Below are 26,694 nucleotides of genomic sequence, written 5' to 3' on the forward strand. Positions count from 1 at the left end.
CTGGCTCCTGCTTCCCTGTCTCTATCCATGAGAGCTCACTCTGCTCCTAGAACCAGGATGGCACTCAGGAATCCTGACTCCCAGCCCCCCTGCTTTAACCCACTAAACCCTGCCACTGTGCTCAGCACCAGGAATACAGTCCAGGGGTGCTGAAGCCCAGCACCCCCTGTTCTAACCCATTAGATTTCACTGTGCTCCGAGAGCCAGGAATAGAACTCACAAGTTCCAACTCTCAGTCCCTGCCTTCCACTTGAATGTTCACAGATATTAAGGTCAGAAGGGACCATTATGATCATCTAGTCCGACCTCCTGCACAACGCAGGCCACAGAATCTCACCCACCCACTCCTGTGAAAAACCTCTCATCTAGGTCTGAGCTGTTGAAGTCCTCAAATCGTGGTTTAAAGACTTCAAGGAGCAGAGAATCCTCCAGCAAGTGACCCGTGCCCCATGCTACAGAGGAAGGCAAAAACACCTCCAGGGCCTCTTCCAATCTGCCCTGGAGGAAAATTCCTTCCCGACCCCAAATAAGGTGATCAGCTAAACCCTGAGCATATGGGCAAGATTCACCAGCCAGATACCCAGGAAAGAATTTTCTGTAGTAACTCAGATCCCACCCCATCTAATGTCTCATCACAGGCCATTGGGCCTATTTACCATGAATATTTAATAAGATCAATTAATTGCCAAAATCACGTTGTTATCCCATCATACCATCTCCTCCATAAACTTATTGAGTCTAATCTTAAAGCCAGATAGGTCTTTTGCCCCCACTGCTTCCCTTAGAAGACTATTCTAAAACTTCACTCTTCCGATGGTTAGAAACCTTCGTCTAATTTCAAGTCTAAACTTCCCAATGACCAGTTTATATCCATTTGTTCTTGTGTCCACATTGGTACTGAGCTTAAATAATTCCTCTCCCTCTCCAGTATTTATCCCTCGGATATATTTATAGAGAGCAATCATATCCCCCCTCAGCCTTCTTTTAGTTAGGCTAAACAAGCCAAGCTCCTTGAGTCTCCTTTCATAAGACATGTTTTCCATTCCTCGGATCATCCTAGTAACCCTTCTCTGTACCTGTTCCAGTTTGAATTCATCCTTCTTAAACACGGGAGACCAGAACTGCACACAGTATTCCAGGTGAGGTCTCACCAGTGCCTTGTATAACGGTACTAAAACCTCCTTATCTCTACTGGAAATACCTCTCCTGATGCATCCCAAGACCACATTAGCTTTTTTCACAGCCATATCACATTGGTGGCTCAGTCATCCTATGATCAACCAATATTCCAAGGTCCTTCTCCTCCTCCATTACTTCTAATTGATGTGTCCCCAGCTTATAACTAAAATTCTTGTTGTTAATCCCTAAATGCATAGCCTTACACTTCTCACTATTAAATTTCATCCTATTACTATTACTCCAGTTTACAAGGTCATCCAGATCCTCCTGTATGATATCCCGGTCTCTCTCTAAATTGGCAATACCTCCCAGCTTTGTATCATCTGCAAACTTTATTAGCACACTTGCACTTTTTGTGCCAAGGTCAGTAATAAAAATTAAAGAAGATTGGTCCCAAAACTGATCCCTGAGGAACTCCACTAGTAACCTCCCTCCAGCCTGACAGTTCACCTTTCAGGAGGACCCGCTGTAGTCTCCCTGTTAATCAATTCCTTATCCACCTTTCAATTTTCATATTGATCCCCATCTTTTCCAGTTTAACTAATAATTCCCCCATGTGGCACGGTATCAAACGCCTTACTGAAATCTAGGTAAATTAGATCCACTGCGTTTCCTTTGTCTAAAAAAAAAAAAAAAAAAAAAGTTACTTTCTCAAAGAAGGAGATCAGGTTGGTTTGGCACAGCACAATCTACCTTTTGTAAAACCATGTTGTATTTTGTCCCATTTACCATTGACCTCAATGTCCTTAACTACCTTCTCCTTCAAAATTTTTTCCAAGACCTTGCTTACTACAGATGTCAAACAGGCCTGTAGTTACCCAGATCACTTTTTTTTCCCTTTCTTAAAAATAGGAACTATGTTAGCAATTCTCCAATCATACAGTACAACTCCTGCGTTTATAGATTCATTAAAAATTCTTGCTAATGGGCTTGCAATTTCATGTGCCAATTCCTTTAATATTCTTGGATGAAGATTATCTGGGGCCCCTGATTTAGTCCCATTAAGATGTTAGAGTTTCGCTTCTACCTCAGATATGGTAATATCTACCTCCATATCCTCATTCCCATTTGTTATGCTACCATTATTCCTAAGATCCTCGTTAGCCTTATAAAAGACCGAGGCAAAGTATTTGTTTAGATATTGGGCCATGCCTAGATTATCCTTGACCTCCACTCCATCCTCAGTGTTTAGCAGTCCCTCTTCTTTCTTTGTTTTCTTCTTATTTATATGGCTATAGAACTTTTACTATTGGTTTTAATTCCCTTTGCAAGGTCCAACTCTACTTGACTTTTAGCCTGTCTCACTTTATCTCTACATGTTCTGACCTCAATAAGGTAGCTTTCCTTGCTGATCCCTCCCATCTTCCACTCCCTGTATGCTTTCTCTTAATCACCTCTCCGAGATGCTTGCTCATCCAACTTGGTCTACAACTCCTGCCTATGAAATTTTTCCCCTTTCTTGGGATGCAGGCTTCTGATAGCTTCTGCAGCTTTGATTTAAAGTAATCTCAGGCCGCCTCTGCCTTTAGATCCATAAGTTCTTCAGTCCAATCCACTTCCTTAACTGATTTCCTTAATTTTTGAAAGTCAGCCCTTTTGAAAACAAAACCCCTAGTTGCAGATTTAGTTTTGTTAATCCTTCTATTCAGTTTGAACTGAATTAGCTCATGATCACTTGAACCAAGATTGTCCCCTACAACCATTTCTTCTATGAGGTCCTCACTACTCACCAAAACCAAATCTAAAATGGCATCCCCTCTAGTTGGTTCAGTAACTGCTTGATGAAGGAATCCATCAGCTATCGCATCTAGGAAAATCTGAGCCCTCTTACTAGCACTTGTCCTCCAGTCTATATCTGGGAAGTTAAAGTCTCCCATGATCACACAGTTTCCCTTAGTATTTACTTCATTAAAAACATTAAAGAGGGCTCTATCCATATCCAAATTAGATCCCGGCAGTCTATAGCACACCCCAAGCACTATCCCAAGGGAGGCTCTAGTAGTTTTCTTCCCTAATGTAATTTTTTCCCAGACGGACTCTTATCCATTCCATCGCTTCTTATTTCTTTACATTCTACCTCATCATTGATCTACAATGCTACTCCACCACCTTTACTTCTGTCTTTCCTGAATAGCACATACACTTCAATACCTGTAGTCCAGTCATGACTACTATTCCACCATGTTTCTGTTATCCCGAAAATATCTGGTTTCACTTCCTGCACCAATAGCTCTAGTTCCTCCATTTTGTTATCTAGGCTCCTCGCATTGGTGTACAAACATCTTAATTTTTGCTGTTTGGCCTTGCTCACATTCTTTACCCGATTAGGCATGGTCATTCTACAGCCAGTATAACCTATTAGACTGGTATCCACACTGCCCTTCCTCCTTATATACATTCTCCTACCCACGGCTGTATCTTTTCTTACTTCGTTTTCTTCCTTCTCAATGCTAAAATCCCGTGTGGAGATTACCTGGACATCTCCCAACCATCTCCCTCAAATTCCTAGTTTAAAGCTCTCTTAATCAGTTGTGCCAGCCTCCATCCTAGAAGTCTATTTCCTTTCCATACTCAGATGAAGTCCATCCCGAGAGAACTGTCCTCTGTCCATGAATGCCTCCCAGTGGCCATACATCCCAAAGCCCTCCTTATAGGCCCCCTGCCTAAGCCATCTGTTGATAGTCAATCTTGTCACACCTTTGTTGCCCTTCTCTAGGAACAGGCAGAATCCCACTAAAGATCACCTGAGCCTCGATTTCCTTAAGCGTCTTCCCCAGCCTAGCATAGTCTCCCTTCATACGTTCCAGTGAGAATCTAGCCATATCATTTGTTCATCTCCTTCTGCCTCCACTTGCACACCTGTAAAATAGGGATAATTATTCCTTTTTGTCCACTTAGACCGGAAGGTCATTGTGGCAGGGACCAGCTGGGCAGTGCACAGCCCACTGGAGTCCTGAACTCGGTCAGGGTCTGTGCAGCACCTGGCATGATGGCCCCCTATCAAGGGGCGGGGGGGGGGAGGGATGAAGTTTGTGCAACACCTGGCAAAACAGGGCCCCTGATCTCAGTCATGGTCTGTGCAAGGCCCAGCACAAAGGGCCCCAATCTTGGTCCTGCTCTGTGGTGCTCCTGAAATTATGCTTCCCCTGCTGCCCCATCAGAGTTAGGGAGTGGGGTCTGTGCAGCACCCAGCACAAGGATTGAAATTTATTGTGATCTCTGTTAGAGGAAAAAAGAAGCAGGTTGACCCAGAGGCACTGTTCCCTCTAAGCTGTGTGGGAACAGATCCTAAACCCCAAGCACACAGCAAAACACCACACGCACAAAAATTTGCACAGAAGAAATTTTTTGCGCACACAGCCTGTCAAAAATTAGAAGGAACATTGCGAGAGGTGGATTTGAGTACAGGCTTCTTTATTGCGGTACTTGTTCCCCTGGACCCAATTGTCCAGTAAGCACCACATTGATTACAACACTCTTTTTGTTTAGATTAGTATGTTCATGCCTACATTTGTTACAACACCCCAAAACCCCTTTATTAATAAACAGAAACACCCACTATTAGTAAAGCCATCTCTGTCTATTACTCATAGCATTACACATTACTTTTACCTTGAAGATACATTTCTTGGCAACAATTTGTTTCCATAAATCTTCCTCATTAGCAGTTCTCAGGGGAGGGAGGAAGGGGCCATGAACAGTTCTCAGGGGAGAAGGGGTCCTAAGCCAGGGCTGGTTTATGTAGCTGGGAAAGGGAGGGAGGGGAAGTTAACATTCCTTTTACCTTCTTTTACACAAAGGGCATTTCTCTTGCAGCTGCATCCTTATCAATCTTTATGAGCAACAGAGAAGGAAAGAATCTGGTAACTTATATTTTAGACAAAGAAATACTGAAGAATTTGCAACTTATGTATTAGACAGAATAATCTGTAACTTATGTATTTAGACCCAAAAATATTGCCTACATATGCCTTTGTCCCCTAATACCATGTCAGCACATTAGCAACTTATTGTTATACTTAACCCTAAGAGATCCCAACAATCTTGTTTGAAAGCCTGTCTCACAGGCTCTGTCAATCCTGGAGAGAGCTGCTCTTAGAAAGGAGGTCAGAACCGAAGCGGTGGCGAGCGAGATTAAAGGCCTGGTATATTAAAGCAATACCCAGACTGGCGGTGAATACATAGTGGGCTTCTGGAGATGTGAGACTTCACTGTGTGAAGGAATAGGCTTCTCTAGGCCTTGGATATGTGTGAGAGATGAGAGAGAGCAGCTATCCCAGTCTTGGGGTTAGTAATGCTTCATTGGCACACATCCAAGCCCCCAGGATGTTCACTGTAAGTGCTGATGGGTGTAATCAGACACAGGATAAGATGGCTGATAGTTTGAGCTTGTACATCTTTCCTGTAGCTAACACAGCCTTGAGCGCGTGTGTGTGTGCAAAGCCACTGTACCTCTGGGAAGCCATTCCTACTCCAAGATGAATAGATGTATCAGTGCAAAACAATATCACGCTGTATCTTGTTTTCCCACACATGGGTCCTTTGCAACCCATTTCTGGCTGGTGTGGACTCATTAATTAGATCCTCCAGAAGGAGGTTAACTACCGTCAAATATTTTATGCATAATACAGCCAAACTAGGAATAGAACCCAGAAGTCTTGACTCCCAGCCCCCCTCTCCCCCAACTCCCCTCCTGGAACTGGAACCCACAAGTCCTAACTCCCAGCCCTCCTGCTCCCCTGGTCTAATCCCTTAGACCACACTTCTCCCAGAGCTAGGAAAAGAACCCAGGAGTCTTGACTCCTACTTCTCTGCCTTCATACCACCTATCCTTAGATATAGTGTAAGGTCTTTCTTTCCCCCATAACTGCGACACAATGTCTGTATAGCAAGCCCCATGGATATGCAGCCATTTCTGGAGTGCAGCTGGACATGGATGGGAAGAAAAGTTACAGCCAAAGATGCCATGGGAAACCCTTTCACTAAATGAAAGGGCACGGATGTCAAGGTGGGTCTGTTTTCCATGCCAAGCAAACATGGGCTTTCATTTTGAAGGTTTTATCTTGGAAAGCAGTGACTGTAAAGGATATAGGGGGTGGGTGGGTCATAGTGGACAAGCAGCTCGATATGAGCTGCCAGTGCAATACAGTGGCCCAAAGGGCTGTCTCATGGTGTGTTACTCACCAACAGACTGGCGCCTCCCCCAGGTCGCTCTGGGGCTGAGCTCAAGGTAGACAGTCTGCACACTGCCACTCGATCTCTGCCGTCTGCCTGCAGCCCCTCTCGCCGCCTCGGGAACTGCAGCGTCCTCTTTATGGCTCAACCCTCTGGCCATGGCACTATCCATGTCCCCCTTCTGGGAGAGGTTTAGCTCCTCAGTAGTCCAGCCACTTCCCCAGTGGTGACTGCAGTAAAAACTCTCCTACTTCCACAATGGGGAGACCCAGGCCTGCCCACTATTCCAGATCTGAGCCCAGGGACCCTCTGATCCAGTGTCACTGTGTTTGTTTGCACTTCCCCGGGGCTACAGCAATCGCCTCAGTCTCAGCAGCTCATCTGGAGCTCCTTCCCCTCTCCCTGGGGTCCTGCCTGCACTGCTCTGTCCAAGGTGCTACAACATTGCAGCCTACTCCAGATACAATGCTGCCTACTCCAGCTCCAGGCAGCTACTCACCCTGCTCTCTCCTCTGTCCATCCTGCAACTCTTCTTATATGAGTCTGCTGGGCCCTGATTGGCCACTCCTCACAGCCCCTCTCCTATTGTCTGCTTTTCGCTCAGCCGCCCTAGGGCTTTATTTACCCCTTACTGGCCAGTGTGAGGTGGATGCCCCACCACAGGCTGATCCAGTCCTGGGATGCTGTAAGAGGGTGCACTCTGAGCACACCTGAACACTAGCTCTCAGATTGTCTCCAGGCAGGGAGCCCTGGGACACTGCTCTATCCCAGAGCAGGGATAATATCTTCATCCTCTTGGGGCTTCCTGGCTACAGCTCTCCAGTTGGGCCACTAGAGTTCAGTTCTCCTTCTGGGGTGCCTCAATGTCCAGGCCATTTCCCCCCAGTGGCTAGCAGGGTGGGGGACCCAGTCCTGCCCACTACTCCAGCTCCCAGCCCAGGGACCCTGTAGATCACAGCTGTCTGCTGTGTCCCTTTAACTATGTCACACAGTTTCTCTAATTCCCTGAGTCACTTCCCTGCAGCGTCTGCACCTTTACCTCAGGGCCCTGGCCTAATGGAGTCCCAGTAACCAGCTCAGGGTGCCTTCTTGCTCTCCCTAGGTTCTGGCAGTGCTGCCCTGTTCAGGGTTCTGCAACTCCATCAGCCCTCCAGACTCACCCCCTACAGCTCCAGCAAGGAACTGAATTCCCTCTGGCCCTGCAGTTCATCTTATAATAGACTCCTGGGCCCTGATTGGCTGTGTCTCACACAGTCACTCTAGGCAGCTTGGAGGACCCTCTCCATTGCCCTGTTTTGGGACAGGGTGTGGCAGGGCCACAAGGCCTCCAGCAGGGTGCTTCAGAGGGTCTGGTATATCCAGTCACAAATGCATAAAGAGGGGAGTAGTGAGCAGGAGGAGGGAGGTTATTTGACCTCTGTATAGGACACTGGTGAGACTGGTACTGGAATAGTGCGTCCAGTTCTGGGGTCCACATTTTAGGAAAGATGTTGGTTAAATTGGAGAGTGTGCAGAAAAGAGCCACTGAGAAGGGTGGAAAAAAGCCCTGACAGCAAGAGACTTAAGGAACTCGATCTGTTTAGTTTAATCACAAAGAAGATTAAGCAGTGAGTTGATCATGTATGTAAGCACCTTCCCACAGAGAAAATCCCAGGTCCTAAAGGGCTCTTTAACCTAGTGGAGAAAGGCAGACTAAGAACCAAAGGCTGGAAGTGAAAGCCAGACACATTGCAATACAGGACACATTTTTTTCAAAGGGAGGGTGAGTAACAATTGGAACAACCTGCCAAGGACAGGGGTGGATTCTCCATCAGATCCAGACTGGCTGCCTTTCTGGAAAATGCTTTAGTCAAACAAATCAATGAGGGGCTCAAAGATACAGCTGTCCTGAACTCTGCTGATCACAGGCAGAGAAAGCAAAGCTACATGGCTGCTGGTCTGGTTTAACACTCAACCCCCAGATGTTTTTAAATCACCTGGCACTTGCCAGAGTCAGGCCCCGCCCTGCACCAGTGCCCACTCCGTGAGTAACACTTTCAACCATCTCCGGCTGGCTCGGAGATGTTGCCCCAGCCTGGCCAACCGTGACCTGGCCTCAGTTATTCAGCCCTGGTCATTGCTCAGCTCGACCACAGCACTGCGGTGACCTGGGTGTGATGTCTTCAGCCCTTAGGAAACTCCAGCTGACGTGGGCAGCCGCGGCATATCTCCTCAGCAGTGCCGGCTACTGTTAACACATCAGCCCTGTCCTCTGTGCTCTGCCCTGGCTTCCCATACAATGGTGAATCAAGGTCAAGGTCTGGGTCCTGCAGGCTCCATGACTTGCACCCAAGGTACCAAGAAGGCTGCCTGTAATTCCAGGATGGAGACCCCCACTCTGCTCCTCTGGCCCAGTGGCACTCCTTACACTAAGGGTAAAGCTCATCTGTGCGAGGCGACACATCTTTCGGGGAGGGGTTGTTGTAGAATGAGCTCCCTGAGGAGCTAAGACCCATCCCAAACCTCACCACCTTCTACTCCAAGTGCAAGGTGCCTCTCCTTGCCCTGCCTTCTCTAATACAAATAGAGAGCAACAGCTATATTAAAACACCCTACCAAAACAAGACATTCCACTGCTCGTGGTTCTCCCCCTGGGAGAGGAGGGGAGAAGAAACCCTATATGACAGCTGTGGAGTCATGCTGCTCAATGGCCCACTGGAAGGTGCCCAGATACCACTGTGATGAATCCACACAGAACAGAATGAGAGCAGCCCCAGTGCTGCTCTAACTACACACTCCACTTCCCATGCCCCACCCCACACACCTTCTCTCCACCCTGTGACAGCCAGAGCAGCTATGTGGGTTTTGCTAGAAGGCGTTGGTGTAGAGCTCAGCAAGGGGAAAAGACGCCATCAGAGCTCATTGAAAATTCACCCCCCTCATCCCCCGGGAAAGTTTAAATGATGACAGAAACAAAGTATTGTTTGTTTTGTCAAAAATGTCAGTGGAAAATTTGAGAGAAAGAAGGTGGGTGAGGTAATCTCTTTTATTGGACCAACCTCTGTTGGTGAAAGAAACAATCTTCCAGCTTACACAGAGCTGAAAGCATGGCTCTTTCACCAACAGAAGTTGGTCCAATAAAAGAGATTACCTTACCCACCTTGTCTCTTTAATATTTTCGGACCAACATGGCTACAACGCCACTGCGAACAATGGAAAAAAATGTCAAAAAAAACGCCCAAATTTTCTATGAAACCCACCAAAACACATAAAATGTTCTGCCAAAAACCAATACATTAAACCTCCCAAATAGTTTTTGGCAGAAAAATGTACATATTTTGGCAAAAAAAAAAAAATTAAAAAGTAAAATTTTTCAGCCAAGAGCTGCCTTAAACTGTAAAATTTCCTGAAATACACTGAAAATCACTTTTGTGGGTTGGGAAAAACACAATTTTTTCCCCATCAGAAAAAAAATCAAAAGCAAGTTTTCTGGGGGAAAATCAAAACGAAAACAAAACCTTGAACAAATTTCAGCTAAAAGCCACTGAAAACTGGAGAGAGAAAAAAATTTGTGAAAATCCATAAAAATTTAGTTTTTATTCTAAAATAATAATAATAAAAAAGTCACCCACTGATTCCTGCCTCAGGGCCATAACCTGCAATGGAGCAAGTGTGTGCATTTTAAACAGAGACTCTGGATCTTGATTTACAGACACCAAGCAATAGTGAATCCACCCCATCCCTAGGTCAAATGTTCCAATGGTTAACTGTTAACAATTTGGGACTGAATTTCTCTCACTTCTGCCCCCAGCCAGCAGATCTCCTGCCTTTGTTTGCTACATTACAGAGCTCTCCGCTCTAAGAGCCGCTCCTCCATGTAAGGGTTCAGAGTAGCAGCCGTGTTAGTCTGTATTCGCAAAAAGAAAAGGAGTACTTGTGGCACCTTAGAGACTAACCAATTTATTTGAGCATAAGCTTTCGTGAGCTACAGCTCACTTCATCGGATGTAGCTCACGAAAGCTCATGCTCAAATAAATTGGTTAGTCTCTAAGGTGCCACTAGTACCCTTTTTCTTTTTCCCCCATGTAAGTACAGTGCTATAGTCCACAACCTCTTCCCAGTTCTCTTTGTGAGGCTAAATAAAGTCTTTCAGTGGGATGCCACTCCCAGCCTAGAGGAGATGTAATACTTTATACAAAGAGAGTCCTTTTGCTGGTATAGCTTATACCATTTCCCTGAGCAAAATAAGCTATAGACTTTTATGCCAGTATAAAAATGTCACAAAAATTCTCCCCCACTTCATCCAGCATCATACCAGGAGAAATTTGTAGTGCAACCTGGCCGACAATGAAAAGTGATATTGACATAACCATGCCCGACTGACAGAGATGCCGACCAAATCCCCAGTGCAGATGCCACTATGCCAATGGAAGAGGCTTCCATCAACGTTGCTAATTTCCTTTGGGGACGCAGTGTTCCGTACTGGCAGGAAAACCGCCTTCTGTTGGCATAGGCTGTGTCTACACACCAGGGCTAGGCCGAAATGGTTTCTGCAGTGTAGATACAGACATGGAGATACTGAGGGTCTGTCCCCCATCTGTATTTATTCAGAGGGATGTAAAGCCAATACAGAGTCTGAGATGTGCTAAGATAGACAGGAAACAACAGGTTGCTTATGACATGAAAACAATGCTCCAGTCTTTACTACAGCACCCTGCTGCTCCTCTCTAGAGAGCACCTGGGATGCCTGTGCAGCCAGGACTGGGTTAGCAGCCAGCTGGTTTAGAAGCATTTTAAAGGCAGTTTTTAGTGGTCTTCCTCTTTCACAGTCTTTGCTGGTTGTTTAACCTATATGGCCCCCATTGCACCCTAGGGGGAACTCCCAGGTTGGAGCAGGGGAATGGGGGTGGCTGGCCGCCAGGACTCCTGGGTTCTGTTCCAAGCTCCAGTGCATGGGAGGGAGGCCCAGTGGGCTGGCGCAGGGGGCCTGGGAGTCGGGAAGAGAAGCCAGGAGTCCTGATTCTGCCAGACAACGCCCTGCCGTTCCACGACTGGAGGATAAATATGCACCCAAAAATACATGGCTCTCAACAATCAAAAGTCTCTCCAGCATGTCTCCTTCCAGTAAAACCATGCTCAGGCCTGGGCCATTCGCCAGCAGTCTCTGCCCAGGCCCCCTTACGGGATAACAAACCATCTGACACAAAACTCCTGCTCTTGTTGGTTGTAGGATTTTCACACCCAAGGTCCTGCCAGCCGGGGAAATTCACCCCCCTTCCCTACGGGGAGCAGAACCACCCACCCCTCAGCCGCGCCAGCGGCTAAGTGAAAGCCCGCTAGGCTCCCGCTACAGCCCCCAGACTTTCCGCCCTTGCAAGGGGCGAGGCAATGACCCATAATCCCCCTCTTTGCTTCCCCATTTACATTCCTTTCCGGACCCAGACAAGGGGCGAGCTCCAGGGTAGGAGCGTGTAAACCCGGCTCGCCGGACCCTGGGCGGCCGAGCCGAACCAGCCGCCGGGCGGGTTTCCCGAGCGCCTGAAGCGCCGCGATCCGGCTGCCGGGTTTTACCCCGAGCTTTTGCCGCCGCCGCCGCGGCCTGAAAACTACAGATTCGGGAGGGGCGGGGGGAGAGGGGGGTCGAGGATCCGGGAGCGCCCCAGGCCGGGAATGGCCCCGATGGACGGCCCCTGACGAGCCGGGGGACCAGTCTCCCGCCGAGGTACGTACAGAGCGAAGGCCGCTTGCCCGGGGATTTCCCCCCCGGAGCTGGGGCGGTGCGCGAGGCCTGCCGATCTGCGGTCCTGTCCTCACCCCCACACAGCCCTGCCCGGCAGCTTATGCCAGATTTAGCCACCCTCCCCCCCCCGCGCCCGCTGCGGGTTCGCCCCCCCCCCCGGGGGCATCGTGCTACGGGGTGTGTGTGTGAGTGTGTGTTGGGGGGGGGGGTGGGCGGCGTTGACATGAAGCCTGTCTGCGGGGCATCTTTCCCCCACACTTCGGATTCCTAATAGCTGGAAGGGACACGAAGCCAACCTCTAGCTACTGGGGTCAGGAGCAAAATCTTACCCCTCCCCCTGTAGGGCAAGTCATCCCGCAGCTGCAGGGGTCCCGGTACTTTCCTGTGAAGCGGCGGGTGCTGGTGGCTGTTCCATTCAGCCCATGGGTTTTATCTAGCAGGGCGGCTCCTATTATTAAAAACCATCTACAGGTGAGGAATGCCGAGCCTGGTTTCCCCCTTACATGGCAGTTGCCCCATGGAGACAATGTTTGGGCTGTGCCCACTGTAGGAGAAAGGGGACAATAAAATGTCACTAACAGCAGCACAAGTTTTCTATTAGGACACCCAGCTGAAATCAGGGCCCCATTGTGCAGGGCACTGGCCCCCTCTTTCCTCCCCGGCTGAGATCAGGGCCCCTCTTGTGTCAAGCACTACACAGACCCCCAGCTGAGAATGGGGCCCCATGGTTCTGCACCAGACCCCGCTCGACTGAGATCAGAGACATCTGTTGTGCCAGGAGCTGCATGAAATAAGACAATCCCTGCCCCTAAAAGTGTACGATCCATCATCATTTGGACAAGCTGAATTTTTAAGCAACCTAAATTTGGGGGCAGTTTTGAGCTGGGTGGCTCCCTTCAAATTAGGCATTTAACTAGCTGAGACAGTCTCCCCAGAAATCTCTCCCATATTTATTAAAATTACATTTAGGTGGTTATGGCTGAGTGAACTGAATATGGTTCTGGGAGCTAAGACTCCAGGGCTCTAGTCCCAGCTCTGGGAGGGGAATGGAACCTAGTGAGCTGGGGGGCAGGAGCTGGGAGTCAGGACACTTGGGTTCTATCCCCAGCGTTATTAAGTTTCCCTTGGATTCTGTCTCCCTGTCTTACCAATGGCTGATCAGGGTTTTCTGGGGGGGTTGGGTGGGAGGGTCTCCTGTTTCTCCTCTAGATATTCCAGCCCCCAGTGCCTGGCACATCCCTTCACCTCCCACTCCAGGGCCATCATGGAGCTGAACGGGAAGAAGAAACTTCATGCTCTTTCCTTGGCAGAGAAGATCCAGGTGCTGGAGATGCTGGACGAATCCAAGATGTCCCAGTCAGAGGTGGCCCGTCGCTTCCAAGTCTCCCAGCCCCAGATCTCCCGCATCTGCAAGAACAAGGAGAAGCTGTTGGCTGACTGGTGCAGCGGGACAGCCAACCGGGAGCGGAAGCGCAAGCGGGAGTCCAAATACAGCAGCATCGATGAGGCCCTGCTGTGCTGGTTCCACATCGCCCGCACCAAGATGTGGGATGTCACGGGGCCCATGCTGCTCCAGAAAGCCAAGGAGCTTGCGGACATCATGGGCCAGGAGTTTGTGCCTAGCATCGGCTGGCTGGTGCGGTGGAAGCGCCGTAACAACGTCTGCTTTGGCCAGCGACACCCGGCACGAGCTGTCCACGCCCCGGAGCCCCTGTGCAACAAGGGGCCGGCGCCGGCTTCCCTCAGCCTGCCCCAGCTGCTGAAGGATTTTGCCCCGGAGAACGTTTTTGGCTGCGGGGAGGTGGTGCTCCTGTATAAGGCCATGCCTGGCAGGGAGCGGGAGGGCAGGGAGCGGGAGGGCAGGGAGTGGCTGTGCGTGGCGCTGTGCGTGAACGGGAGCGGCACGGAGAAGCGGAAGCCCGTGGTGGTCGGCAGGCGGCTGGCTCCGCGATGTTTCTTTGGGGTCAACACGGAAACTTTGCCGGTGCTTTACCGCAGCAGCACCGACGGGCAGCTGACACCAGAGCTCTTCTCCGAGTGGCTGACAGACTTTGACCGGGAGATGGGCCGGCAGCACCGCAGTGTGGCGTTGGTGCTGGGCTCCGAGCGGTGCTGCCCCGAGCCGGAGCCTGCCAACATCCGCCTGGTCTTCCTGCCCCCGCGGCCTCGCCACAACGACGGCCCCTCGCCCTGCCCGCTCCACCCTGACATCGTCCGGGATTTCAAGTCCCGCTACAAGCGCAGGCTTCTGGGCAAAGTGTCCTCCATCGGCAACGAGACCGACAGCTCCCCCGCCTCCATCGCCGCCTCCATCACCGTGCTGGACGCCCTTCACATGGTGGCGGCCGCTTGGGACAAAGTCCAGCCCTCCCTGGTGGAACGGTGCTTCGGGGAGGCTGGCTGCTCCACGGGGAAGGGGTCCCTGGGACCCTCCAGCCATGCCCCCCCCAGGGGGATGAGCCCGGAAGAATTCCGGCGCTTCGTTGACATGGAGACAGAGCTGGCCTGTCCCCCAGCCCTGCCCCCAGCCAGGGCCTACAAGGAGGAGGAAGAGGAGGAGCGGGAGGGGGAGGACCTTTTTGGCAGCCTGCCCACCAAGGCCGATGCCCTGAAGGCCCTGGGGACCCTGCGGCGCTGGTTCGAGTGCAACGGCTCGGCCGAGGGGGTCTTCCGGCAGTTCTACAGCTGCGAGGAGGAGGTGGAGCGGCTGTGCTGCCAGTGAGCGCCCAACTCCCCACACTGCCTCCTGCGGCCTCCCAACACTGGAGCATGGAGGGGCTGGTGGCCCTGTACCGCACCGACTCAGTGCTTGGAGAGGGGGATTCCAGCCCAATCGTGCAGTGCCTGAGCGCTAGGGGGCTGGAGTCATCCCCCACTGGGGGGCACGAGGGACTGGATTCATGTCCACATTCTCTGCCATGGCCTCTGAGAGCTGGTTCTGGGGGAGAGGAATTGGAGACCGGCCCTTTTCTTTCTTCTGGGCGCACCTTTATGGGCATATAAAGATCTGAAAGAGCCCACATTACTAGTTACTGCTGTTACCACCACCCTCAGCAGGATCCTCAGCCAAATATTTTCCACTGGCAATTCTGGGGTGCCCCCATTTCAAGGGTGTCCTGCTTGTCACCTCCCCAAAAGGGGCCAGGCCTCTTTAGAACTCAGGCTTGAGTCAGGTTTGTGTCGTCTTAATGGAATCACAATTACCGCAACACTCCCCCACTCCTGACTCAGGCTTGGAAACTTTTGCCCACAGAACTGCACTTCTGCATGAAATAAATCCAAGGAAGAAAGAAAGGGGGAAGTTGAATTTTGACAGTTTTTCTCCCAATTGTTTGAGCTCTAGGCATTCAACAAAAACAAAGCCGACCCCCCCGAAAGCAATAGCAACACCAGCCCGATTGGGGAGAACAGCCCCTGCATTAAATGGATTTCCTTTCTAGGCACCTTATTATCCTTCAGCTTCCCAGGGATCCAAGGAAAGGGAGGAAGAGAAGTGATGTTCTAATATGAGGTACTACACCACCCCAGAGCCAGCAGCCTCTGATCTTTGGATGGGAAGATTTAACTTCCATGGCTGCAGAGGTGAACAGAAGTGGGGGTCAGGAGGTAGGGCACTGGTCTGGAAGTCAGGACTCCTGGGTCCTATTCCTAGCTCTGGGAGGGGAGTGGTGTCTAGTGGTCAGAGCAGAGGAGGCTGGGACTCAGGATTCCCTGGGTTCTATCCCCAGCTCTGAGTGGGGCATGGTGTCTACACTGCAATGTAAGCCCAGAGTTTGAACTCAGGCCTAAGCCCCCTGCCATCTACACACAAATGCACTAACCCAGGGCCAGAGGACCCCACAGGAGTAGAGGGTCCAAGCCTGAGTTAAGCTGGGACCCAGGGTTCAAGCCCTGTTGCTTTGCAGGGTAGAGTCCCATTGGACTCAAGCCCTGGGAGTCTGCCAACGGTCTCCCACAATTCCATGGGTCAACTTTCTTTGTCCTCTGGACAGGCAAGGTTTCCCACCCTGCACCAAGACCAAAGGGCTAGAGCAGCCACATTTTGGGAGGGTGCAAAGAAGTGTGGGACACAGTAGTTGGACTCGGGCCTGCATAATGCAGCAGCCCTAGGGTGGGACCCAGGGTTCAACAATTCCTAATCTGGGGTTACAAAGGAGTGTAGACACTCAAGCCCTAGGTTAGCAAACCCAGGATCTATGACCTACAGTTCCACTAACCCTGGATTGACATTTCAGTGTAGACAGGCCCTGGGAGTCCTGACTTCTTCTGGGCTCTATTCCCGGCTCTGCCCCTGACCTGGAGCAAGTCCCAAATCCTCTGTGCCTCAGTTTCCTCTCCCACCCTTTGTCTATTTAGATTCAGCTCTTTGGAGGCAGAAACCATCTCTCACCAGGTGTAGAGGGCCCAGCATAATGGGGGTTTTAAGTGCTACCGTAATGCTCCTAATAAACGAGAAAATACCTTTAAAAAGCAAGATAACCAAACCAGACTTACAGGCCATAAAGAGGAGCAGATGCCTCATTTTATTAATTCCCCCTCCCCCACCTTCTTTTCAAGTCACCTTTAAAGAAACACACACTGTAAAATGGTACAATATTTCCTATGGAAATGGTACTGCCACAGGGAGCTGGACCCACAGACAGAATTCCTGGCTTGCCGCACGGACAATGGCCGATGGTCCTATTTTTCCAATGGAAACTTAACTCACTGTCGGGAGAGTTGAACATGCCCAGTTTGTTCTGCTGCAGAAAGACGACAGCCCCAGGATTGGGGAGGTGTTTTTGCTTTGTCCTCGGTTACCTGGAAATACCAGGATAGCTTTATGGGAAAGCAGTGGGAGTCAGGACTCCTGGGTTCTATCCCCAGGTCTGGGCAGGGAGCTGAATCTACTGAGTTAGAGCAGGGCGGGCTAGGTGTCAGGACTCCTGGGTTCTGTTTCTGGCCCTGTCACTGACTGGAGCAGTTCAATTTGCCATTCTGTGCCTCTTTTTCCTCTCCTTCCCTCCGTCTATTCAGGCTCTCAGCTCTTGCAGGGACTGTGTCACCCTGTGTCTGTGCAGCACCTGGCCCAAGGGGGCGGGGGAGGCTCCCCAGTCTTAGACAGAAATGCCAGGCACTCTCAGACCATAAATAATTTACTCACATACCTGAGTAGTTTGCAAGATCAGGGTCCTTCTACAGGAACAACAACAACAACAAAACCTTGTTAATAGATTGCAAGGGCCACGGAATATCATCTCATGTGCCCTCCTGCGCTGGGAAAAGTGCGAGATTGCAAACTTCAATCCAGTTCAATGACCAACGTTTCAGGCTCTCCCCTGAAATGAGGGTATCTGTGCTGTTGGCTCTGAGCTGCAGTCAGTTCCAGCAAAAAGACCACCCTTTGCAGAGGAAGCCGTTAGTAGGTCTGGGGCCGTGGTTCCAGAGCCATAGGTGCTGGAACTAGGGGGGTGCTGGTGCACCCCCTGGCTTGAACTGGTTTCCATTATATACAGGATCTGCAGTTTGGTTTAATGGCTCAGCACCCCCACTATACAGATTGTTCCAGCACCCATGTTCAGAGAGCCCCGTTTACTTCAGGGGTTCACCCCACTAAGAGCCGACTGCAGGGCCAGGGTCTCCCTGAATTCACATACAACTCCTTCAATACCTAAGATACACTAGGTTTGGACTCGTCCTCTCCAAAATTTCCACCATGGTTGTCGCTGCAGGAAAGCAAACACCGTAAACCAAACGGGGGAGTTTGCCTTGCAAAATTTTGACGGAAATGAATAAAAATCATTTTGATTTTTTCAGCAAAGGTTGAAAGACTTCTGCCAAAACCCAAACTTTGTCCCAAAAAACCATGTTGATACTGCTGCCGCCGTGTTTCATGGGAGTTGTGTTTCAGTTACCTCATGCTCCCATTCTCCTTTATAGGCCAGGCTCCCTAGTCAGACTACATCTCCCATGATGCACTGCTGTCCTCCCTCTTGGAAGGGTGCTTCACTGGAAACGTAGTCTGTCTGGAAAAGACCAGCCCATAGAGGAAAAACAAGGACAGGGGGCATCCGAACTAAAACTCCCATGAAGCATTGCAGCAGCATCTCCACATTGAAATATTTGATTTTTGACCAAAAAAAAAAACAAACACACACACAACACACCACACCAAACCAATACAAAAAATGCGCAGACATTTCCCAGGGGAAGCAGGTGCTTTCTGCAAAATATTTTCTTTAAATCAAAACCCCAACTTTCCATGGATAGCCTGGGTTTCCTGCAGTCACAGTCTCCAAGTACCTGTGTGGGGAAGAGAAATTTGATAATAGAGGGCTCTTCAGGCTATCCAGCAAAGGCCTAACATGACCCAGCAGCTGGACGTTGAAGCCAGACAAATAAGTTCCAAGGAACAATTGATGAAGGGCTGTGGTGGATTCTCCAACACTGGCACTTTTTAAATCAAGACTGGATGTTGGTCTGACAGATCTGCTCCAGTTCTAATAGGAATTAATCGAGTAGTGACCTGTGCTATACAGGAGGTCAGACCAGATGATCACAATGGGCCCCTCTAGTCTCAGAAATCTAGGAATCTTGTGAAGGCTAGGACTATAACTGTGAAGGCTAGGAATATAACAGGGTTTAAAAGAGAACTGGATAAATTCATGGAGGTTAAGTCCATTAATAGCTATTAGCCAGGATGGTAAAGAATGGTGTCCCTAGCCTCTGTTTGTCAGAGGGTGGAGATGGATGGCAGAAGAGAGATCACTAGATCATTACCTGTTAGGTTCACTCCTTCTGGGGCACCTGGCATTGGCCACTGTCAGTAGACAGGATACTGGGCTGGATGGACCTTTGGTCTGACCCAGTAGGGCAGTTCTTATATTCTTACTTGCCATCAGTACCACATGGGTATGTGATCCCACCATTCCAATTCGCTTGGCGCTTCGCAGCTACACAATTCCCAGGGATACAGCCAATGTTTTGGATTGGCTCAAGTGGCTGGAAAGCAGTCTCACCGCCCCTAGGAGTTCCAAAATCATGAGCCAGCTGAAAAATCATCATGCTATTGCCTTAAACAAATTGTTTTTTTGTTGAAACACACACTTGTCACCCCTGAATCTACTGTCTGGGTTTTCAGTTGTTTCCAAGCTTCTCCCTACACCCACAGCGCTGGAAATATTAAAATTGCCACACACACACACACACACACACAGCATTGGTTTCACTTAAACTGGTTTTTGGTTTCCAGCTGGTTTAGCCAGCACCTGTAAATTTACTGACGCAAGCCAAGCTTCAAACTGGGTGTAGAACTGCAATACAAGCATGTCCCCACACTGAGTTGCGTTAGTTTAATCAAGCCCATGTCTATACAGAAGAGTTGTGGCTTAGTGGATAGAGTACTGGACAAGGATCTGGATTCTATTCCTGTCTCTGCCACTGGCCTGCTGGGTGACCTTGGGCAAGTCACTTTAGAGCTCCAGGCCTCAGTTTCCCCATCTGTAAAATGTAGCCAGTGATACCAACTCCTTTGTAAAGTGCTTTGAGTTAGTTTCATAGAGAGTCTAAAGCCAGCTGGGACCATTAGATCATCTAGTCTGACCTCCTCTAGAAATGCAGGCCATTCAATTCCATCCAAATACCCCTGTATTGAGTCCAATGACTTTAGTCTCCTAAGGACTGTGTTTTAACTCCACTGTTGAGTCCCAGGCAGAGAGCAGGAGAGACGGAGGGTCCCCGAGGCCTCTGTGAGGCAGGGATTGATGAGGTGAGACATGCCTGGATGATCCCAGCAGGCGGCCCACGCCTGGTGCTGCAGCAGATCTAATGACAAGTGCTGTGTGAGAGTTAGGTATGTTTATCCTGCTACAGCTATTCCTGTATGGGAAGGGGATAAATACACTGGGGTAAGTCACCATTATACCTTTAACTGCCTCCACACTAGGGCTTGTACAGGTATGAATAGAGCAGTTAAAACAAGCCAAACAAACAATCACATCTGTAACTGACATAGTTTTACCAGGGACAAAATCTGAGCATACACTGGTCTTACATGAAAGTCTCTCATAATACCAGGACTCCAGGAGCAGGGGCTTTAACAAGAAAGCAGCAAATATCATGAAACCAGGGCAATGCTGGGAAAGGTGGGTTTTTTTAGAATCCCGCTGTGGTTTTCTTGTAAGGTGAATCAAATGAAGGGAAAAAAAATGAACAGGTGGACAAAAGAGCAAGCATGTTAGATGTAGCTTACACTCACCAGGCACCAAGGGTTTTAATGCTGCTTGGATTTGGAGGGGGGCCTAGAAGATAGGATCTATTCCAAGCCCAGATCAATTTAACATTGTCCTGAAGCCCCATGACCAGCACAGTCATCAAATGGAACCTGGATATTGGTACACAAGGCTGGGATATTCAGGGATGTCGGAGAGTTAGGGATTAGAAAGCCTTTCCCCCCAGGGGGTGCTGGTTCCCATCCAGCCCCAAGGTGCAGGACTGGCTTGCTCAGAGAGATGGGATGTGGGGCCTTTCCCCTGGAAGGGCACCAGCTCCCATCTGGCTCCAAGGTGGAGGGACTGAGTGATATGGGATGGAAGGGTGAATGGGATATGGCTCTTTCCCCTCTAGGGGGTGCTGGTTTCAAGTGGGCCAGAGAACAGGATTCCATTTAGGCGCTGAATGTCCTGAATATCCCCTGAAAATCCCAGCCTCTCGAATTCGGAGCCAGCAGTGAGAAACAACAGCTACAGTTAACAGAAAAACCCGGTAACAAATAACATGAAGGTTTTTTCGGGGGTCGGGGAAGGCATCCTTTTCCTCCCCCCTCTGTGTCATCTCCCATGTTTTCTTTCTCAGAGAATCTACGTGAATGCAAATAAAAATACCATCAATAAGTTCTATCGAAATGCCGTTCTCTCAGTCCATGGTGGGGCCACCTCTGGACATCAAGTGCAGAATTGGGCCCTAGGAATAGTGACCATCGGTTGGTTACAAGCAGGGATACAGGCCATGATCCCCTTCCCCCACCATGCCCAAAGGGAAATCCTCATTGCGCTTTGGCAATACTGGATCTAGGACACATGGTTGAGCAGTTCTGCTTCTATCCAGCAGGGGGTGCTGGGGCGCATGCACATTCCCCACCGTATGTGCCCTCTTACTGCATTATTGCCCTCAGTGCTGCCACTCACTTCCCCGGCCTTTCAAGCCACAGCCTTCCCTTCGCACGGATGGTAGTTGAGGAGTCTCGGAACTTGGATCGCGTGGAAGATGAAATGTGGGGGATGGGGCAACAAAGGCTACAGGGTGGAGAATAATAGGGAACATATTCTAGTGCTGTTCTATATGTCAATGGTGCAGCCTACTAGCTAGCAAAGGAAGGAGGACCCAGTGATTAGAGCAACTTGGGAGACCCAGGTTCAATTCTCTGCTCTGCCACAGATTTTCTGTCTGGCCTTGGGCAAGTCCCTTACTCTCTATGTGCCTCACTTTCCCCATCTATACAATGAGGATAATAGCACTGCCCTGCCTCACTGGGACATGGAGAGAAAAAATGCATTAAGGCCAGTGAGTTGCTCAGTGACTAGAGTAATGGGGTGCAGACAGGTACCTTAGCTAGGTTCTGTGTGCACTGCTGGTCACCCCATCTCCAAAACGGTATTGCAGAATGAGCGGGGGGGGGGTGTCAGAGGCCTGGAAACACTCTCTGAAAAGACTTGGAAGGGTTTCAATAAGACAAATGAGAGGGGACATGATCAAAGTCTCTAAAATACTGACTGGTCTAGAGAAGGGAGATCAGAGCTTCTGTTCTCCTTGTCTCGTACCATGAGAACAAGGGGCCGTTCGATGAAATTAAAAGGGGAAATTCACAGTCAAAGGAAACACTCACACAACAAGGCATTAACCTGTGGAACTCTCTGCTACAGGAAGTCACAGGGGCCAAGAGTTTAGCAAGATTCCAGAAAGGGAGTAGAGATTGACATGGAGACCAGGAATAATTTCACAGATGAGAAATGAGTGTCTGATCACAACTTGTTCTGTAGGGGGCGCTCTCCTCTCACAGTTAGTGCTGATCTCAACACCCACATGTGGCACTAGGGGACGCTGTGCTGCAGCATGGGAGGCAGAGGTGGGGGGTGTTCTCTCCTTGCTGCCTGTGCTGACCCCAATTCCCCAGTACAGCACTGGGGCATAATTTCTCCACTGTGAAGACAGGCTCTGCCCACCTCTTGTTAATGATACCAGGGCAGCAAGATACAGAGATTCACACACTATCCTGGCCAAATTCCAGCTCAGATTATTCTGTTTGGTCTCCCTCAATCCCCCTGCATATTTCAGCTGGACACAAGAGCATCCTTAATTCTCCATTCGAAAGGTGTGTGTCGAGTGCAGCTGTTAGAAAGCAGCTGAACTCCACCCCAGAGGCAGCTGCATCTCAGTGCAAAGCAAGGGCTAGCTGTATAAACAGCCCCCCACATTGCACCCCAGAGGTGTCTGCGTCTCAGCGCCAGGCAAGGCTTTTCTATAAACCACTTTGGACTCCTTTAGCAAAGAAAAGCGCTGTGGAAATATCCACTCCCACCATTGCTATTAATTACTAACAACTCAGCTCACTCAGGTAATCAGCTCCCTAGAGAACATAACCCTAATAACCGAATATTATTTTATCACTTGAGTTAATAACCTCAAATAAAGTTATTGACGCTAATGGCGGTGTCAATTCCAGCACGTTGTTCAGCTCTGGCAGGGCACACACACACACACTTAATGGTGAATTCATTAAGACAAGACCAATTTGGCTGTGAATAACGAGGGAAATCGGGTGACTGCAGAGTTTTTTTAAAAAGCCTCAATCTGCCTTAACACACAGAAAAATAATCTTAAATGGGCAATCCCGCCCCTTCTCTGCCCTAACCACTTGACTTCACTCCCCTCCCAGTGCCAGGACCAGAACCCTGGAGTCCTGACTCCCTCCATCAAAATTCATTCCCCTCCCTAAGCATTTGGGGGAGGGGGATGTCAGAACTCCTGGCTTCTCTGTCCCATATATCCCAGGACTGTCATTTGTGAGGTGGGGGAGGGGAAAGAGGGGCTGTGTTCATCTCATCCCCTTTCTATGCCTCAGTTTCCCCAGCTGTAAAATGTGACCTTTGGGGCACTGAGCTCAATGAACGCTTGCAAGGACCTTTGAGGCCCTGGGAAGAAGGAAAAAGGAGTTTGAGGCGCAAGTGATGTTCTCGTCCATCCTCCCCATGGAAGGAAAAGGCCCAGGTAGAGACCGTCGAATCGTGGAAGTCAACGAATGGCTATGCAGGTGGTGTCGGAGAGAAGGCTTTGGATTCTTTGACCATGGGATGGTGTTCCAAGAAGGAGAAGTGCTAGGCAGCGACGGGCTCCACCTAACCAAGAGAGGAAAGAGCATCTTCGCAAGCAGGCTGGCTAACCTAATGAGGAGGGATTTAAACTAGGTTCACCGGGGGAAGGAGACCAAAGTCCTGAGGTAAGTGGGGACGTGGGATACCGGGAGGAAGCGTGAGCAGGAGTGCGTGAGAGGGGAGGGCTCCTGCCTCATACTGAGAAAGAGGGGCGATCAGCAGGTTATCTCAAGTGCCTATACACAACTGTACGAAGCCTGGGAAACAAGCAGGGAGAACTGGAAGTCCTGGCACAGTCAAGGAATTATGATGTGATTGGAACAACAGAGACTTGGTGGGATAACTCACATGACTGGAGTACTGTCATGGATGGATATAAACTGTTCAGGAAGGACAGGCAGGGCAGAAAAAGGTGGGGGAGTTGCACTGTATGTAAGAGAGCAATATGACTGCTCAGAGCTCAAGTATGAAACTGCAGAAAAACCTGAGTGTCTCTGGATTAAGTTTAGAAGCGTGAGCAACAAGAGTGATGTCCTGGTGGGAGTCTGCTATAGACCACCAGACCAGGGGGATGAGGTGGACGAGGCTTTCTTCTGGCAACTAATGGAAGTTACTAGATCTCAGGCCCTGGTTCTCATGGGAGACTTCAATCACCCTGATATCCACTGGGAGAGCAATACAGCGGTGCACAGACAATCCAGGAAGTTTTTGGAAAATGTAGGGGACAATTTCCTGGTGCAAGTGCTGGAGGAACCAACTAGGGGCAGAGCTCTTCTTGACCTGCTGCTCACAAACTGGGAAGAATTAGTAGGGGAAGAAAAAGTGGATGGGAACCTAGGAGGCAGTGACCATGAGATGGTCAAGTTCAGGATCCTGACACAAGGAAGAAAGGAAAGCAGCAGAATACGGACCCTGGACTTCAGAAATGCAGACTTTGACTCCCTGATGGAACTGAGGGGCAGGATCCCCTGGGAGAATAACATGAGGGGGAAAGAAAAGGAGTACTTGTGGCACCTTAGAGACTAACAAATTTATTTGAGCATAAGCTTTCTTGAGCTACAGCTCACTTCACCGGATGCATTCAGTCACACTTGGAGTTGCAGCTAGCAAGAGATGTTAAGAGTAACAAGAAGGGTTTCTTCAGGTATGTTAGCAACAAGAAGAAAGCCAAGGAAAGTGTGGGCCCCTTACTGAATGCAGGAGGCAACCTAGTGACAGAGGATGTGGAAAAAGCTAATGTACTCAATGCTTTTTTTGCCTCTGTCTTCACGAACAAGGTCAGCTCCCAGACTACTGCACTGCGCAGCACAGCGTGGGGAGGAGGTGACCAGCCCTCTGTGGAGAAAGAAGTGGTTCGGGACTATTTAGGAAAGCTGGATGAGCACAAGTCCATGGGGCCAGATGCACTGTATCTGAGGGTGGTAAAGGAGTTGGTGGATGTGATTGCAGAGCCATTGGCCATTATCTTTGAAAATTCCTGGTGATCGGGGAAGGTCCTGGACGACAGGAAAAAGGCTAATGTAGTGCCCATCTTTGAAAAAGGGAAGAAGGAGGATCCGGGGAACTACAGGCCAGTCAGCCTCACCTCAGTCCCTGGAAAAATCATGGAGCAGGTCCTTGAGGAATCAATTCTGAAGCACTTACAGGAGAGGAAAGTGATCAGGAACAGTCTGCATGGATTCACCAAGGGCAAGTCATGCCTGACTAATCTAATTGCCTTCTATGACGAGATAACTGGCTCTGTGGATGAAGGGAAAGCAGTGGACGTGTTATTCTTTGACTTTAGCAAAGCTTTTGACCCAGTCTCCCATAGTATTCTTGCCAGCAAGTTAAAGAAATATGGGCTGGATGAATGGACTGCAAGGTGGATAGTAAGCTGGCTAGATCGTCTGGCTCAACAGGCAATGATCAGTGGCTCCATGTCTAGTTGGCAGCCGGTATCAAGCGGAGTGCCCCAAGGGTCAGACCTGGGGCCGGTTTTGTTCAATATCTTCATTAATGATCTGGAGGATGGTGTGGATTGCACCCTCAGCAAGTTTGCAGATGACACTAAACTGGGAGGAGAGGTAGATACGCTGGAGGGGAGGGATAGGATACAGAGGGACCTAGACAAATTCGAGGATTGGGCCAAAAGAAATCTGATGAGGTTCAACAAGGACAAGTGCAGAGTCCTGCACTTAGGACGGAAGAATCCAATGCACAGCTACAGACTAGGGACCGAATGGCTCAGCAGCAGTTCTGCAGAAAAGGACCTAGAGGTGACAGTGGACGAGAAGCTGGATATGAGTCAACAGTGTGCCCTTGTTGCCAAGAAAGCCAATGGCATTTTGGGATGTATACGTAGGGGCATAGCGAGCAGATCGAGGGACGTGATCGTTCCCCTCTATTCGACACTGGTGAGGCCTCATCTGGAGTACTGTGTCCAATTTTGGGCCCCACACTACAAGAAGGATGTGGAAAAATTGGAAAGCGTCCAGCGACGGGCAACAAAAATGATTAGGGGACTGGAACACATGAGTTATGAGGAGAGGCTGAGGGAACTAGGGATGTTTAGTCTACGGAAGAGAAGAATGAGGGGGGATTTGACAGCTGCTTTCAACTACCTGAAAGGGGGTTCCAAAGAGGATGGATCTAGATTGTTCTCAGTGGTAGCAGATGACAGAACAAGGAGTAATGGTCTCAGGTTGCAGTGGGGAAGGTTTAGGTTGGATATTAGGAAAAGCTTTTTCACTAGGAGGGTGGTGAAGCACTGGAATGCGTTACCTAGGGAGGTGGTGGAATCTCCTTCCTTAGAGGTTTTTAAGGTCAGGCTTGACAAAGCCCTGGCTGGGATGATTTAGTTCGGGATTGGTCCTGCTTTGAGCAGGGGGTTGGACTAGATGACCTCCTGAGGTTCCTTCCAACCCTGATAGTCTATGATTCTCTAATTGCCAGGGCCTGGAGCAAACCATGCATTACGGACATGCTGGGGCAGGAATTTAAGCCGGGGGGTGGTTTGGAACTGGCCCCCACGACCAACGCAGCAACAGCCTACCTGGTGAAATGCACTCGAACTACTCAAAGATTTGCACTAGTGCAAACCCACTAGCGGCCCCCTTCCTTGGGTTCCAGGGCTGCCATTCACATGTCTCCCACCAGGTGGCAGCAGGCCCCCGAAGCTAGCAAGCACAGTATGGCATCCTCTACCCAGCCAGTGGAATTAACATCTGTGGCAGGTCAGAGCCCCAGCGAGAGGGGAGGGGCGGCCTGGTCTCCCTTGCTGTTGGTTGGGGA

At 49.6% G+C, this 26,694-nt stretch overlaps 1 protein-coding gene across 2 annotated transcripts; it reads left to right on the forward strand.

Moving 5' to 3' along the window:
* Positions 1-11,967: 11,967 nt before the first annotated feature.
* Positions 11,968-15,917, forward strand: TIGD3 (tigger transposable element derived 3). Of its 2 annotated transcripts, none has more exons than XM_077822739.1 (2): positions 11,968-12,055; positions 13,283-15,917. In XM_077822739.1, exon 2 carries the CDS (start codon positions 13,338-13,340, stop codon positions 14,793-14,795), a length of 1,458 nt encoding a protein of 485 aa, XP_077678865.1. In that variant the 5' UTR covers positions 11,968-12,055; positions 13,283-13,337; the 3' UTR covers positions 14,796-15,917. The 2 variants fall into 2 exon arrangements, with proteins under 2 accessions (XP_077678865.1, XP_077678866.1); XM_077822740.1 differs by having other exon boundaries at positions 11,985-12,055; positions 13,331-15,917.
* Positions 15,918-26,694: the final 10,777 nt, after the last annotated feature.

The sequence above is a fragment of the Eretmochelys imbricata genome, chromosome 7, assembly GCF_965152235.1.
Source record: "Eretmochelys imbricata isolate rEreImb1 chromosome 7, rEreImb1.hap1, whole genome shotgun sequence".
Lineage (NCBI taxonomy): Eukaryota > Metazoa > Chordata > Testudines > Cheloniidae > Eretmochelys > Eretmochelys imbricata.